The sequence below is a fragment of the Chelmon rostratus genome, chromosome 10 (assembly GCF_017976325.1).
Source record: "Chelmon rostratus isolate fCheRos1 chromosome 10, fCheRos1.pri, whole genome shotgun sequence".
Taxonomy (NCBI): Eukaryota; Metazoa; Chordata; class Actinopteri; order Chaetodontiformes; family Chaetodontidae; genus Chelmon; species Chelmon rostratus.
Window position 1 is genome coordinate 4,069,204 of NC_055667.1, and position 15,982 is coordinate 4,085,185.

The following is a 15,982-nucleotide window of genomic DNA, read 5'->3' on the forward strand; positions in this document are numbered from 1 at the left end:
CTGAGATTTGCAGTCAGTAGAAGACATCCACTTCAGATTTTATGTTTAAAATCTCATACTTACATGGTTTGTGTTCAGTGTTGTAATCATCGAGATACGGGCACAAGATATAAAACAAAAATAATCTCCTTGTTTCAGTTTATTGTAGTTGTAGTTTATTCAGCTGACATTTATCCCCGAGGCCTTGCTCACCCATGTGGACACTCCATGGCATGCCGATTGTCTGCTATCAGTATAACACCCCGGAAAACTTCTGAGCTGCAATTAAATGAGCCATGAAGAACATTTAGGAGACAGTAAGACGATCAGAAGCTCAAAAGTGCAAATCCTCCAGTGCCCTTTCAGTTAGAATGGAACTCATGAATATTGATAACAATGCCATTAACGATCCTCTAGTTTTTAATTTCTTTCTACATTCTAATTGTTCCTGTGGGTGGTAGAAGTGCTTGCTTTTATTACTGTTTGTTTCTGCAGGCCGGAGGATGCAGGTGTTGCTATGGATGCAAATGCGCTGTGGAGATGCGAGCAGAGAGTATCTGAGTGTCTGCTTGGACAGTAGGATGCTTTGACTCAGAGCTGTTCACCCAGATTAGCCCATCTCTCACTGGCACTTTCCTCTCTGCCTGCTCGCTCTCTTTTCGTTACTTTGGCACTGCAGTGTTCTGTGGACTGGCCTAAAGTAAACTGCAGCCGGCGCACCGTAATCTGTGTCCCCGAGGCTGATTTTGGCATTTCTCAGTATCTTATGGATGTGATGCTAATGTGTGACAATGAATCAGTGAGATTACAGTTTGTTTTTCAATGGAATAGACCCAGAGCAGAGCAGAAAAAAAAACACTTAGTACACACTCTGTGCACAGTACCACACTGTACACACTGCCTACCAGATGTCAAGTTGGTCACAGATACAAAAACACCATACCTAATGTGCCTTCAAAGTAAAAGCATCTTTTTAATCACTCAAATATTCTTACAGAACTTTAAGGGTGGCATCCTGGTATTTTGCCTGTTCACTGTCACAGTGTCATGACTTGCTGGGATGCTTGAGCAGAACAGATCCAGATGTGATGTGATGTAATCTTGTGTCTGGCCACATCCCAATCAGTGTCAGGCCTGCAGTGACAGCACTGATGTGTGCCTGGCAGTGCAGCGTGTTGTACAGTATGATCACAGACGAAATGAGAGAATTCCACCATTACAATAAGGATGAATTCAACATGTTGACTCTGTAAAACCAGAATTAGCTGTTGTTCCACTTGTTTTATGACTCAGCTAAGTTTGGTGCAGATAAACAGGTTACTACTGAGGAAAAGGACATTAGAACTAAATCGTAGTGTAACGTTAACTCTGCTGTGTTTTGCTATCAGCGTCACTGTTAATGGTTGAGTAAATTTGACCTAAGTACAGCTAAAGTCTTCCCCCTCTATGACCGTCTTTGACTGACTGAGCGTGTGCTCATCACTGAAGTGTGAGTCAGTCTGAACATCTGTGACAGGCCTGTTTATTTATCTATTTGACTCTTTTACTGTTATTGTTGAATAATCTCCTGTATGTACTCGTCTTTATTCACTCAGTATACCTGATGCTAATTTGCACGTTGCACTGTTTGCCTAGCGACTAAAAATAGCAGGCCTGCGTTTGCTGATATTGTCCAATGAAAAATCTCGATTGTTGCTGGTTTGATCGAGCAGCCCGGCGCGTGCGGCTCATCTCCAGGTGGTTTCACTCGGCGGGGTTCGTGTTGTTGTGGAGCTCCCCTGCGGCCACCAGGGGACCCGCTGTGTCGGCCGAGCCCCGTCTGGGCGGCTTTTATTTTGGAGGGCACGGGCGGAAGTGCTGTTGTGTAATGCGCGTGAGTGACGGTGGTCTCCCTGCAGAGAGCACAGAGAGACAGACAGCTGAGCATATCCGCTGGAGGAGCAGACAGACGGACTGCGGGAAGAGTGCAGCCGGGCGCAGGGACAGCTCCAGAACACGCCGCTAAAATGGGAGTCGAAATCGAGACCATAACCCCGGGCGACGGTAAAGCGACTGCACGGAAAGGAGACGTGTTTGTCTTAATTACTAAGTGCACGTTTGCACTTGTGTGTTTGCATAATCCAGCCGCAGAAACGCCGCCTTAATTGCGTAGTATGCCCGTTATATTAAGCGCCTCTTTGGTTTCTCTCCACAGGAAGGACTTTCCCCAAAAAAGGCCAGACGTGTGTGGTGCATTATGTTGGTGAGTTTTAAATCGGAAACTTATTACTGTGCGTACTCATTCTGCACATTAGCTGCTCCACTTGCTTTTTTTTTGAAGGCCGAACAAGTGGAGTGACGGTTGTGGGCAACTGCCTACTACAGCCGAATGAAAAATACCCAGCATGGTAATCCTGAGAGTATCGCAGCAAAAAAAAAAAAAAAAAGAAAAAGAAAAAAAGCTGTGATTCCTCATAGGAACATTATTCCAGCGACACCGAGCACTTTCCTCCATGCTGCGGAGTGCCAAAAACTATGCACAGCGGACATTTTTTACCCTCAAAGCTTCCAGGGAGTGATTTCTCAGTAGGGCAAAGAGGCATGACTGTCAGTCACCGACCGGTACATGAAAATTTAACCCCTTCGCCACGTTTTCAATGCCTGGAAGCGCGTTTGCGGCCAAGGCACTCGGATGTGACCGTGGTCACGGTAGGCGCAGCTCCGGCATGTCCCGGGGACTGCGCGCTGGATTCATCGCTGCGTAAAATGCGCGCTCCGGTTTGGGGCCGAGCGGTTCATCCCGGTGTCACCGAACCCAGCGGAGAGTGTGTTCATTCGTGTTGTGTGAGACAAGAATTCATTTAAAAGAGAGAGAGAGAGAGAGAGAGAGAGGGGGCGGGGGGATTCCGCTGTAGGGTTCACTCAGAGGCCCAGACAGACTGACAGACAGAGCAGACAGCCGGGTATTAAATCCCGTCTGATTTCCAGCGCTTTTCTGTCTTTGTTGGAGTTTATGGTGTGTGTGTGTGTGTGTGTGTGTGTGTGTGTGTGTGTGTGTGTGTGGCGGGGGGTAGTTGTTGGTGGCGTGGACCGGATTATAACCGTCTGTGCGACTGCAGTAATGCCAGGCTCAAAGTATTATTCCAGTAGTATTTGTAATATACAGCATGATATCCACGGCTGCAACCTATGATTATTCTCATAATTGATCAGTGTCTTTATTAATTAATTAATCATTCAGTCTATGTCAGCAAATGAATTAAAAGCCAGTGAGAGTTTCCTGGAGTCCAAGTCGACAGCCCCAAACCCAAAGATATTCAGGTCACTACCAGCAAAATATTCAGCTCAGAAGCTGGAACAAGTGAATATTTTAACATTTTTGCTCACAGAATGATTAAAAGGATGAACAGAACATCAAAATTTCAGCTCTCGTTGTGTCAGAACAAGACAAGGTAACGGGAGTCTACAGCCGAGCTTGCAGCGATGTGAGCTGGTGCCTCAGCACAGCGCCTTTAGTAATTTTAGTGAATGGTAACGCACAGTAATAATGTTAACATGTTGATCAGTTGTAACATTTCACATGTTCACCTTCTTAGTTTAACGTGTTAGCATGCTAACATAGCTCTCAACACAAAGTTCGGGAAACGTTATTCGTTTGGCAGGAAGGCCACTTGCTCATGAACTGAAGTATTCTGCAGATTAAAGTGATGACACCAGATGCAAATAAATACAGTGCAAATGATGAAACATGCAGCATGAGCAGCAAAACGGGATTACAGATGGATTTGACCTCCCGGCGCGCGAGACTGTACATTTGTCTGCACCTGTTCTTAGTTTGGCAAAGCTGGTCTCGGCCTTCTTGCCTGGTAAGACAGACATAACTCACCCTGTAATACAAGCCTCTGTGCTTCCAGATTATGTAACTTGAAGTAAGACCTGATTTGGGCCTCGCGCACTGAAGTATTTTTTATTTCTTTTTGAGCATGAGCCTTTTTTAAATCGCACAAACTCTGGGATTTCCTGACTTGGCGGTCTCCCTTCCTGCCAGCCTATAAAGCAGCCTTGAAATGTGACATGAAACAGGATATTCCATCACACAAGCCTTTTTAAATGGAGACGTCCCAGCGGAGATCAAAACATGGATTTGCTGGCTTTTTGTAAAGGCTCTGCCTGCAGGAAATGGCCGGCGTGTGAAAATGTCAACACTGTGCTGTTTGTTGGAGAAATGGGGAATACGGTGTATCGGCTTTGATACTTGGATAAGACCTTTCAGTTCTAACAGATAATTCCATGAGGCGGCTTTCTGGATACCCAGAAAAGGACAGGACACCCACTCCGCTGCCTGGATTACAGCCTGCATCTTGCCAGCCGCCCCCTGATGTGCCCAACAACATGCACGATGTTGCACCTTCTCCCACACTGGACATGCACACACATACACACACGCCACAGCAAACCATCGCACACACATGCTGCCTTGCCGGTGCTAATAACAGTAATAGCGCTGGCGTAAATAGTCTTGGAGGGGTGCTATTCTGCGGATTGATGCGTGCATTTTCCTGACTGTCACACTGAAACCCACCCTGCAGACAGCTGCAGCGGCTATTTCTGAGATCCCTGGAATCTGTTCATTTGTGCTCTCAGTATACACGCAGCAGGGAAGATGGATGTCAGACAAGCCTTGAAGACGTATTTGTGGCCAGTGTTTTTATGAAATGTTAGAAATACAGTTTCTACAGAGACAGTGTTTTTTTAATCTTTATCTGGTCTACACATGGTAGAACAGTTTCTGCTGCAGGAATTCTCATAGTGATAAATCCTGTAATGCTGTGCACGTTCAGAGGTAATGGCTGGATTTTTCACCCACAGGAGACGTTTCTCTCTGACTCTGCGTCTCTCTCCATCCCCTTTTTCTCAGGCTCCCTGACAGACGGACGGAAGTTTGACTCATCTCGCGACAGGGACAAACCTTTCAGGTTCAAGATTGGCAAGCAGGAAGTGATCCGAGGCTGGGAAGAGGGGGTAGTGCAGGTAGGCTGGAGAACCGGGAGCATACTGTGCATATAAAATCTGCATGTTCATTTAAGTTTGTCTTTTGATGTATCTGAATGCGAGCATTGTGAATTGATTCAAATTGTGCCGGTTGCACTCACTCATCCCCTCAGAGAAGGCGATACTTGAGGTGCTACAGCGTATTTATTAATGCCATCCGAACAGACAGATTCAAGGAATGTCTTGCAACTATGGAGCTTCAGCAATCATGATTCAGAGGCAGAAGTAATTTAGATTGCAAGAAAGAAGACACAATTTGCCGGCGCTAATGTAGTCAGCTCATCTCCTGAAATACATTCATTTATTGACACGGTTCCATTATCAAGTTTTCACTCACCAAGGTTTCCATTAACACCGCAAACAGAGGGCCAATACAGCACAGATGCAGCTCTATAGCTCACACGCTCGGTCCTGCAGCATTTAGATGAGGGGGCTGGTGAATGGTGCTGTCTGTGTGCAGCTTCATCTTCCCTATATATGGTGTTTACAACACCAGTATGTAGTATTTTAGTAATTCATTAGTGATAATGAAGCTTTAATAGTTATGATGTTTTATCCGTCGTTTCACTGTCCCCTGTGGTTTGCTATCTAACTGCGACTGCAGCGACTGCATGAATCTGATCTAATTAACTGTACGTTATGTTGCAGTCCAGCTCTTCCACATGACCTGTCAACTCTTTCTCTGTATCCCGTGTTTGTATCGTCCGTCTCCTCGTACCTCCAGATGAGTGTCGGTCAAAGGGCCAAGCTGACCTGCTCACCTGACTACGCTTATGGAAACAAAGGCCACCCGGGCATCATCCCTCCTAACGCCACCCTCATCTTTGACGTTGAGCTGCTGGGCTTGGAATGAAACCACTTCACAGTTAATTTTTTTGTTTGTGTAAGTAATCTGCAACAATTTAGTATGCACTGTTTGTTTTGCAACTTTTAGCTGCAAATCGCATGTTTTTACTTGCTGCAACACTGCAGAAGTCATCAGCGTGAAATAGGTGGTGATGGAGGTTGACAAGATCGCTAACATGCCAGCAGGTCAACCGATTTCCAAAGCCTGTAGTACTTGATAAATGTAGTATTTTCTGCCTTTTAGGCTGTGAATGATGCCCCTACATTTCACTACACAAGGACAACCAACTTGTTAAGATTTGCTCTCCATCACAGTGAATGTTTTATTGCCTATTTTTCAAGTAGGGGCTACATAGAAAACTGTTCTTCCCTTCCTTGGACTTTTCCCCTTTGTTATCACAAGCTCAGTGTCTCTTATTCCAGTTGACAATCAGGTGCAAATTCAAATCAGCATGAGTACACAGCAGTGGCGCCAAAATCAGAGCACAGAGATAACAAAAAAAAGGAAAACTCGAAAGAAAATGCCAGAATGGTACCCCGAAGTGGTCAAATACTACAGGAGTTTAGAAGGAAGCCTTAAATAAAATAGGCTAAAATAACAAAGATGTGTGAAATGACAAATCCCACTAGCCGTAAAGATGGCATCCCCTCTGCTGGTCAGTGTGATTGTTGGGAAACGAGATGTCTCCCCACATCTGTGGGTGTCCCCCTGCGGACAGAGGACATGTGTTGGAAAGAATGTTAGATACTCCTGAAATGGATCCAGTTATAAGTTCACTGTAGCCTAGAGATCAAGATGCCTCAAAGCAGACCAGTGTTTTTATTTTTTGGGTTTTCACGAATTTTGTTTCACTATGTGTTAGAAACTGGAACTGAAAGCCAATTGTTTTATATTGGTGTGGTGTGAAAACAATCTTTTTTTGGGTCACATACTATCCAAAATAAGATAAGATAAAACTTCATTTATTCCCAGCTGGGGAACTTGGGCATTACAGCAGCATGTAGTAGCAGTGGGAAGAAAAACAGCAGCAGAGATAGAGAACTGCAAAAAAAAACGAAATACAAAATTAAAAACTAGACTATCTATATGTACATATTATACAGCAGAATAAAATATACAAAACAAAAAAAAAAAATATGTAATGTGCTTTTTCATGGCTATTCAACATAAATATATGTCGCTGGTGTGGCAACAGACCCTCAAAGCATGTGAAAAAACCATCCTGTCTCTTATTTCTCTTGCTTTGTCAACCAAAAACCATGTTTTCTAAAAAGCTAGTCACATTTGGCACCCCGTCTGACGTCCTATGCCTCCAGCAAGCAAAGTGTGCAACTTGTACCATTGGCTGCCAGAACCAATAGGAAACTCCTCATTTACTCCCATCATCTGAATATGTGAAGACCTGGTGGATTAACTTTATTATTGTGCCCATGACAGTTGCCAGTAGTAGTAGGGCCGGTACAAACCAGGATTCACTTCAGCACTGAAGCTCAAGGATGGATCCATACCGACTGTCTGTGATCCAAGTTCCAACTTGGAAGCTGTAAGTTTTACCTTTTTTATGTTACTTTGCTGTTTATTTCGCAAGTTAGCCTGTTGAAGATAGCATTAGCATGTTGCGTGGATAATCTGCCTAGCTTCCATTGTAGGCCCACACGTTGGAATTATATTGAGGGAAAGTCAGAATGTTCAAGAGAGATTATGTGAAGCCTAATTTAAAGCCAGTTAAATAGCCAGAGTAGTTGGTTGGATGTCAGTAACTTGTCTTTTTCATGTTGCTTTTTATGCAACATTCTACGAAAGCTCCGCTGACTTTGTTGTTCGTTTGATATTAACAATGAGCTGTTGCAGCCTTTAGGAGCTGTAATTATAATAACATAATTCAAAATGATAATTCTGTTACAGCTGTCCAGGCTACTGTGTCTGCAAAGACTTTGGTGTTGGCACATCCTCATGCAGCTCCTCAGCCGTTTCTATCATCCACACGTTCCACATCTCTGCAGACTTGCTCACAGTTTTGACAGAGTCGACAGTGAGTTACTCAAATATGCCTACAAGTGCTTGTGTATGTGTCATTTACCAGTTTATGCGCTGAAGCTAATGCAGTCTAACTTAGTGTTTGAACCTTTTCTGTAATGTTATTCCAGGCTCAGTGGCAGTTCTTCTCTCAGTTTTCAGTGATGTGGAGAAGCCGAGCCATCACCACTGATTCCTTAAAAAATTTAGAAAAATATTTTCAGTGCTCAAAATAGTGCACATAAAAACAGACCATGTCTACTAAAATGACCATAAAACTGAACCTTGGTATCCACAGGAGGGCGAATCAGGATGTGCACTGTGACGTGAGAGCTCTATTGCTGTCGCGGTCGACACAACTTCAGTAGAAATGACACCCTTTACATCGATGGAGGACATCGATGATCTGGACTTTTCACCGAAGTTGTGGCTTTGCTACTTTGTGCATTGTATATACCCAATTTATATTTCCATTTCATCAGCTATGAATAAAGTACTTTATTTCTAAGGAGGGTTTTGGTCATTTTTAGACGTAGTACTATGGGTCCAGCTGATTTCATGCATGTAGAAGGGTTGAAAAATGTGACCCACTGAACATCATGACTATGAAAATGTGAAAGTGTTTTGCTTATTATCCTTAACTACATAAAGTAAATAGTGACTCCGTAAGCAGCACAAAACATTTCTCTGTTTCACAGTCATCACAGTATAAGTCATGCAATATTCTTCGCAGTATTTCAAAAGGATATCAGACAGATAATCTGCAGCTTTGACAAACATTTCAACACAAAGTAATTTGATTACTTTTGTGCATTTATTAGGTGTCTTTTTACCAGGAATAATTACTTTCGCATCTCCTTTTCACCCCCACATCCTGAAAAGTGCTGTATTTAAGTTGTATACTGTGCTACACGTAAATGCTGACATGTTACCTGTGCATCTCTGCACAGCAAGTGCTTTCTACTTCACTAGACCCTGTAGGTCACCTCTCACAAATGTGCTTGTGAAAACAATCAAACAGAGTGCATGTTAATGGTTTAGAGAGTTGATGCATAATTACTGAGCTAAAATTTTGTGACAGAAACACACACAGTGTTTCTCTGGCTGTATAGTTGCCAGTGGAGCAAATGCGGAAGACTGGAAATGTGGCTGTCTCTGTTTGGAGCTAGTGGGCTATGCCTGCCTGCGTAGCCTTAAAACACCCTCCATCTAAAACAGACTGTTTTAGGTGGAGGGTGAATAGAGGCAAGTACCCCTCACTGCAGTGTGCAGTTGACATAGCCAGTCTATGTAGGTAGAGTCCAGCATTTGACTCTGCCCACAACGAGCAGCTCCAGCAGCCTCTTTTGGTTTTATGAACCAGAAGTTACAAAGGTAACTATGGCTCTGTGAATTCCTGGATTACTACCAGTGGCAGTAAACAAAATTTACATGTCTTCTCACGCTTTGCACAGGTTGAGCTCTTGTACAAACATTTGTCAAGTCATTTGTGTGTAGGCTACCTGCGTGTCACAAGCTAGCCTATAGCCACACCCCTGGTAGCAGTTTTCATTGATATCTCTCTCAGAGTGACTACAGTCATAGGCTCAAGGGCAACATGCTCAAGGCCTGCAGGACCAGTGTCAGGTCTCATGCCGCTGCATGTTCTACCCTGGGAGGGTGTAGCCTCCTGGCACCACACAGAAACTGTGGCACCCACTAATGTGCACTGGCTTGCCATCAATATGCTGGTTCAAAGAAATTAATGCCACATACACCTTAAAGGTTCAGGCAGCCCAGCCAGAATCAAAAAGACACTGCAATATGTCAAGGGCAGGAGACTGGGTCTAACCACTCCACCGTGAAAAAATGCAGCCCAACAGTTCCCATTCACCATCCTTGTGGAACGGAGCACTCTGCAAAAAAATGTATAAACTGAGGGCTCAAGGTCAGTTAAGAGTGGCTGATCCGCCTCAATGGCCTACCCAGAGCTGAAGGAGTTCCGGAGATGGATGCCAAACCTCCCCAAGCAGTTAGAACAGGGGCTCCATCCTCACTGGGATCTGGCAAGGATTGATGTACAGATTGAGAAGTGTCTAGAACCATATCCTCGATGGCCACTTAGGGGCCATTAGGAGGACCCTGTGATCTGACAATCTAATCCTGTTCAGCGTGGGCATTATAGAGGGATCGGAGGACATGCATAAAGGAGACCCCTCAGCCACAAGTTGGCAAGAGTACCTAGAATGGTCCATGGAGGTGAATCACTCTCATGAAGTGATAGACTGATGGGTGCCAATAGTAAGAAGCATCTGAAATGGGAGGACTTTTAGATGCATGCTCAACTTCCTTAGGCCTAGTATAGGCCTGAGAAAATTGTCTTTCTTTGGTATTAGGAAATATGTGGAGTTAAACCATCGTTCTGTGTATGTAAATGTACTACAGTGATGGCCTTTTTGTCAAGGAGCGTGGCTGTCTCAGGGGTTTGTCGAAAGAACTGGTTGCTCACAAGTTGAGTAGCTGGTACGTCGTCCAGTCCGGCCTTAGTCAGGGTCACACGCAATGTTGCTGGCAATAGAAAGGGTCCCTCCCCAGCTCAGTGCTCCCAGAGCTCCTAAAGGGAAGTCGGAGCCATCCTGAGCCTCCACACTCACAGGCTCCAATTTACCCTGTTACCCTGCTAGCCTGTTCCTTCCTTCCTGAATTACACTTGCAGAGACGTAATCCAAGCGAGAACTGCAGCTGGCCACAGAACGCAGCTGAAACCTTCAGCAGATTTATGATTCAGTGCAACCAGACAAACTAATAGCTAGCCAGTGAGGCTAATCCAACCTGCTACTAGCCCGTTCCCCTGAATTGCATGTATAATTTATCAAGCAAGGATAGGAAAACCAGACAAGAGTGGACTAACCATCACCTGCGACGGGCACATCCATCATTTGGAAGAATCAACTGGCACAGCTATTCTTTAAGACAGTGTAGCTGGTGAGTGAGCCAATAAAACTGCTTGTGCAGACTCCAGATTGTAAAAATAGACAAAAAAAGGAGAAACCATTTAACAATGAACCCAATCAGCAAAATTTGAGCTAGTGAACAAAATTGGGCAGGCAAAATGCTCTGCTTCTGAAATGCTTCTGGTGGGTAATGGAGGAGGGAACAGCAATGGGAATAACCATGTTGCAAGTGCAAAGTGAGAGAGCCGTGCCCAGTGGAATCAGGGGCCTCTTCTAATTTCTACCACCTTGTCTACTCTCTCCTTCGTCCCCCTGCCTGTGTGTTTGGCTTGTAAAAGAAACAGCCAGCGGCAGTGCTGATTCATCAGGTTGTGAGCTGTAGTTTCCCCTGTAACCACGAAGATCTCTTCAGCTGTCGCAGTCCCTCCTCCCGGGCCTGCTGCTGCTCCTCTCGAGCCGTTCTTCACTGCCGGCCTGTCTCTGGGCTCGGCAGGGTGGACAGGCCAGGTGCCCTGTGAGCACTTCTTTGGTTTCCTCTGCAGCGGGAACCGTACCCTGCTCCAGACCCAACCAGTACCTAATGGGGTTGGGCAGTCTGAATTAGCATAGCTGCTGGTGCTGATTTAGTGGAAAAACACAGACACAAGCTGCGTTTCCATTGCCCCTAGAAATGCACGAATCCTAAATATCACAACAAAAATGATGAGTGTGTGCACCTCAGCTATGTGGGAGACACGCGTGCACGCCATTAACTTTAATATTTACACATAATTGCTTATAGAAAATATGTTGAAAGGACACTTCAGTAATTCACAGTCCTGTATTCTGCTGCTGCTCCGCCGGCGCGAGCTGACACTGTCAGAGCGAGCCTCGCGTAATAACAAAGTGATAAATAATAGGCCATTAAAATCAGTGATCACTCTAAGTTAACAGATCATTTCTTTATTTCACCTTCAGCATTTGTGCATTAGAGTATGCACAGTCCTACAAGGCCAGGAGCATCCATGTGCTTTTTAATTATAGGGTTTTGTGTTAAGTTTTACCGACGCACAGCACGCACACACATATCTGCTGCATGTTTTATGACAGTAAACTGTTGCCTTACATTTTTCTGAATATATATTTTAATATGTTCTGTGCAAACCCCATACACACACCTGTGTACGGTTGTTTTGCTGACACCAAACGTTTCGCCTATTACCCTATACTCAGAGCATGTTGCCAGTTTATAATGGCAATAGCCTCCCAAGGGCATGACACATCTGGTGCCACGAGAGGTTCAAGAACATCGCAAAGCTCATTGAACGTGTCCCGAAAATGTTGTATCCACAGTTCATCTGTGAATTCCTCATTTACAATCTTCTCCCAGAAATTTCTTATTCGTGGCCGCTGCCACACATAAGGGCTTCGCCTTTGAGCAACCACACGGTGCCTCCGCCTTCTGTTCATAATAAATACAGCAACAGCCGTAGCAGCTCCCGCAATCAGTGTCCCGAGACGCATAACACTTTCGGTCATCTTCCTCAAAATGAAATCTTGCGGGACGTCTGAGAATTTACGAGAATTTCGGCTGGTTCGCAAAACACTGTTCAAATGTAAACACCTGCAAGTAGCATTTGAACTTTTCCGAAATTTCAAAAATATCGCTTTTATTTTGCGAACAACTGTAATGGAAACGCAGCTACAACCAGAGAATAAAGCATCTGTGCTTGAATAAAGTTGTCAACTCATAGTCCTTCAGAATTAATGTTTCCCATTACTCAACACTCAAATAAAATTGTAATATTAAATTCATCAAATCCGGATGACCCAGAATTCCCAGAAATTCAGATTAGTGCATAAAGTGGAGGTTTTCAGTCGCTGTGTGATTAAACCCTTTGGTTGTGAGCGCAGAGGTTCACCTGATGCATGATGTTATCTTCTTGTTATCTTCACAGGTGACTTCCTACCTGGGTGACCTGGAGAGAAGCTAGGAGAGTCTGCACTTGATTCTATAAGAGGCTTGAGTCTATAGTTCCACTACTTATTTCATCAAACTATGACAGTTTGTGCTATTTTGTCTCTGTAACTGAGTGAATTATATTTTTCCATCATATTCTTCCTCCTAAAAACTATGGGCCATAACCTTACAAACCTCCAAGTTCTTAATCTTGAATTTTTTTTTGTTTTGCTCATTACTTTTCTTTTTGTTTCTGAAGTGTTGGTTGTGCATGGTTATGCTGAGAAGTACAAAATACCAATGAACCACTAGCAGCGACATTCATCTCTAATGAGTCAATGCGTACTAGTATTATAATGTTTATGAGCTGGCGCTTGTTATATTACAGAAACAAAAAAGTGGAGAAAAGAAAATGAAAAGCACACATTTGTATCCCTGTCCATCTTAAAATCAGAACAAATGAATTGAGTTTTCTGTGAGAGAGAAAAGACCTCGTGTTCAATTTAGTGGCTGCCTCTCGTGAAATGTGAAGTCCTGGGAGCCCTTAATGGTGCAACACAGGAACTGAGTTTGCCATATAAAACGCCTATTTCTATATGCAGTGGTATCACTGTGTTTTCTTTTTCATTGAAATTGTTAATCATGTGTGAGCAAGAGAGGGCTAATTGGCGTAAAGGAGAAGCAAGAGTTGTAGATAGTTCTGATGTGTGCCGAAATATTCTCACCAGACACATGGTTACTACCTTGCTCTGTCTGCATGTTCTATGCCTGATGGAAACCCTAGTATGTATGTACATGTTGAAAGCTTTGCATCCGATTTGCGTTATTATTGCCTTCTCATCTCGCCGAGTCTTTAAACCCCATTTAAAGCCATAGACAGGTTGAACAGTGCGAAGACTGGATTTTGGTTGGCACACATCAATTGGATTGTTATTTTTTTCTTAGAAAAGAGTGAAATGCTTGAAATTTGCGAAAGGGGTTGAGGAGTCAATCACATTGTGACCTTCCCCAACCTTATTTTGTGTAACAGCTACAGTTGTACAATCATGTATTTTTCAGATGCCAACTTCTTATCTCTGAGAATCAACAAAGCTAATGTATGACCTATGATAGATATTTTTTTTTTTATTAATTTTTTTTTTTGCCAGTGTCAGTAAAGTACCACACTGCCTAACTGACGTTGTGTTGTAGTAGAAAAAATGATGGCACACAGGCATCCTAGTGGTTTTGTATCTCAAATAAAAAGTTTTAAATGGAGTTTAAATGAAGTAATATGCTGGCCTGGCTGTCAGATATTGACCGTGGCTATCGATGTTACATATTGGTCGAGCTGCAACTGGCGTGGCAGCAGTCCACCTCTGTACTGTGTAGTTATTTGCTGATACGTTACTGTATGCAGGCTAAACCAATGATGACATATTTAAAATAAAATAAGTGCTCTCCACTTGCCTTTAGAGTTTTTTGTTTTTTTTTTTGTATTTTCACTATGTCCATACCATATTTGATTTAGTGAAAATGGGTTTTTATGCTTTTGAACTTTTACATTCATGGTATGGTGAAATAAACCATGCTGACTTTTGAAAATAATTGCTTTTCATGTGGAGATGGAGCAGTTGTTTAAATATTGTTGTGCACGTGACCTACAGGTGGATGAAACTATACTGCAAAAGCAGTCACGTGCTAATTAACAGCAGTGCAAAGTAGCAAATTATATTCACTGAACATAACTAAGCTGTTGAGGTATTTGTGTTTACTGAAGGATTTATTTGATTTTGCTTTATACTTTTACATTTTAGGGGAAATATTGCACTTTTGACTCCATTACAGCTTCATGACATGACATGACAACTTAAGTTGTAAATTACTTTGCAGAAATCAGGCTTACATACAAAGCATGTGATCATCTCAAAAAATCTGGTCAGTTGTTTGAATTTGAAATAGCAACAGTATGGCCAGTTACCTGTTGAGGGGCCCGAGGGAGAAACTTTTAAAACCAAAAAATACACCTACACTTGAACACTACTCAGGTTTTGTGTGTGTCATAGTTTTAAACTAGTTATTTTATAAATTACTGTGAAACACAAAGTAAGACACTGCAGGAATATGCACAATGTGAAAATGAAGTCTTACAACACAAAACCCTTTTAAATGTTAAGGTCACAAAGATTAGATAATAACCCAACAAGCGCCTGAGGTGATGTTTATATGTGTGACATCTTTTGTGTTGCAAATTCCAAAGTATAATACAAGCAATAAATTAACACGGGGCCTTTGGGGCCCCTGGGGCTCATTTGCCACGGGTCACATGTCCACTTTGACTGCAACAGCTACTATAGCCAATCACCTGACATCAAACAAAGTGACAAAGTGTCTCATATGTCATGCATGGTTTTAGACATTAGGTAAAATTTCAGTTTAAGTAGCTTATAAAATGTCAAAAATGTCTAAATGTGTTCTACAAATTGACTTGAGTTGATCATTGTTAAGGTTGAGTCTAAATTTTTGAGTGGGAGTATCCTACCACTCAGCCTCAGAAAACAGTTGAGCAAAGTCTTCTGTGGAGCTTCGTCAAGTCTGAGAAAATAACACTGTTGACGTCATCTCATCAGTAATTGTTTGCATTTGGGGAAATGTAGTATTCAGTTTTTTTTTAACTTGAGCTTAATTACACAAACTAAAAATCAGGATATCTCACCCTCTGTGGCTTTGATATTGACCATTCTTTTTTTCATTCTGTCTGCTCTGAGTTTCCCGACTTCATGAAAGTGCAATGCTGAATTGCTGGAGTGTCCCTTTAAAACACAAACATATCAGCTTTACTGGTTTTCAATAAATACCTCTAAATCCTGAGATTTCATTTTAAAGTAACACTGGAAATAAAAAGTCAAAATAAGCCACACAGGAAGGTTCCTATTGTGCTTGATTCCCATAATGAAAAAGGACTTGAAATCTGCATTCTGTTCTGTAGAGGTCTGGTATCATCAGTTATAAATTTGGTAGCTCAGTGCCCTTCTATTCAATGGAAGCACGAAATTATTCAGTATATTAGTAAATGTACTTTGTTACTTTCCACCTCTGTTGCTGTGTAGTGTCATGTTAACAAGGGTGGGCTGGGTTCCACATGGGGGCCACTTAAATCAATCAACCAATCAATCAATCAATCAATCAAGAAACATAACTATTGGTTACTGGTTAGGGGCCAATAGTTTAATGGATCAGTCAGTCAGAAAAAGACAG

The 15,982-nt window shown here is 42.8% G+C and overlaps 1 protein-coding gene across 1 annotated transcript; it reads left to right on the top strand.

Annotated features, from left to right (window-relative positions):
- The first annotated feature begins 1,893 nt into the window (after nt 1-1,893).
- Nucleotides 1,894-14,182, top strand: fkbp1ab (FKBP prolyl isomerase 1Ab). Its single transcript, XM_041946134.1, has 5 exons — nt 1,894-2,022; nt 2,174-2,221; nt 4,877-4,989; nt 5,735-5,893; nt 12,744-14,182. The coding sequence occupies exons 1-4, from the start codon at nt 1,986-1,988 to the stop codon at nt 5,861-5,863; spliced, it is 327 nt and encodes a 108-aa protein (XP_041802068.1). The 5' UTR covers nt 1,894-1,985; the 3' UTR covers nt 5,864-5,893; nt 12,744-14,182.
- Nucleotides 14,183-15,982: the final 1,800 nt, after the last annotated feature.

Excerpts from the sequence above, each read along its gene's own strand:
- fkbp1ab (XM_041946134.1), top strand. The coding sequence starts at position 1,986 with ATGGGAGTCGAAATCGAGACCATAACCCCGGGCGACG. Across the intron at positions 2,023-2,173 it reads GACCATAACCCCGGGCGACG|GAAGGACTTTCCCCAAAAAA; the intron begins GTAAAGCGACTG and ends TTCTCTCCACAG. Across the intron at positions 2,222-4,876 it reads GTGTGTGGTGCATTATGTTG|GCTCCCTGACAGACGGACGG; the intron begins GTGAGTTTTAAA and ends CCTTTTTCTCAG.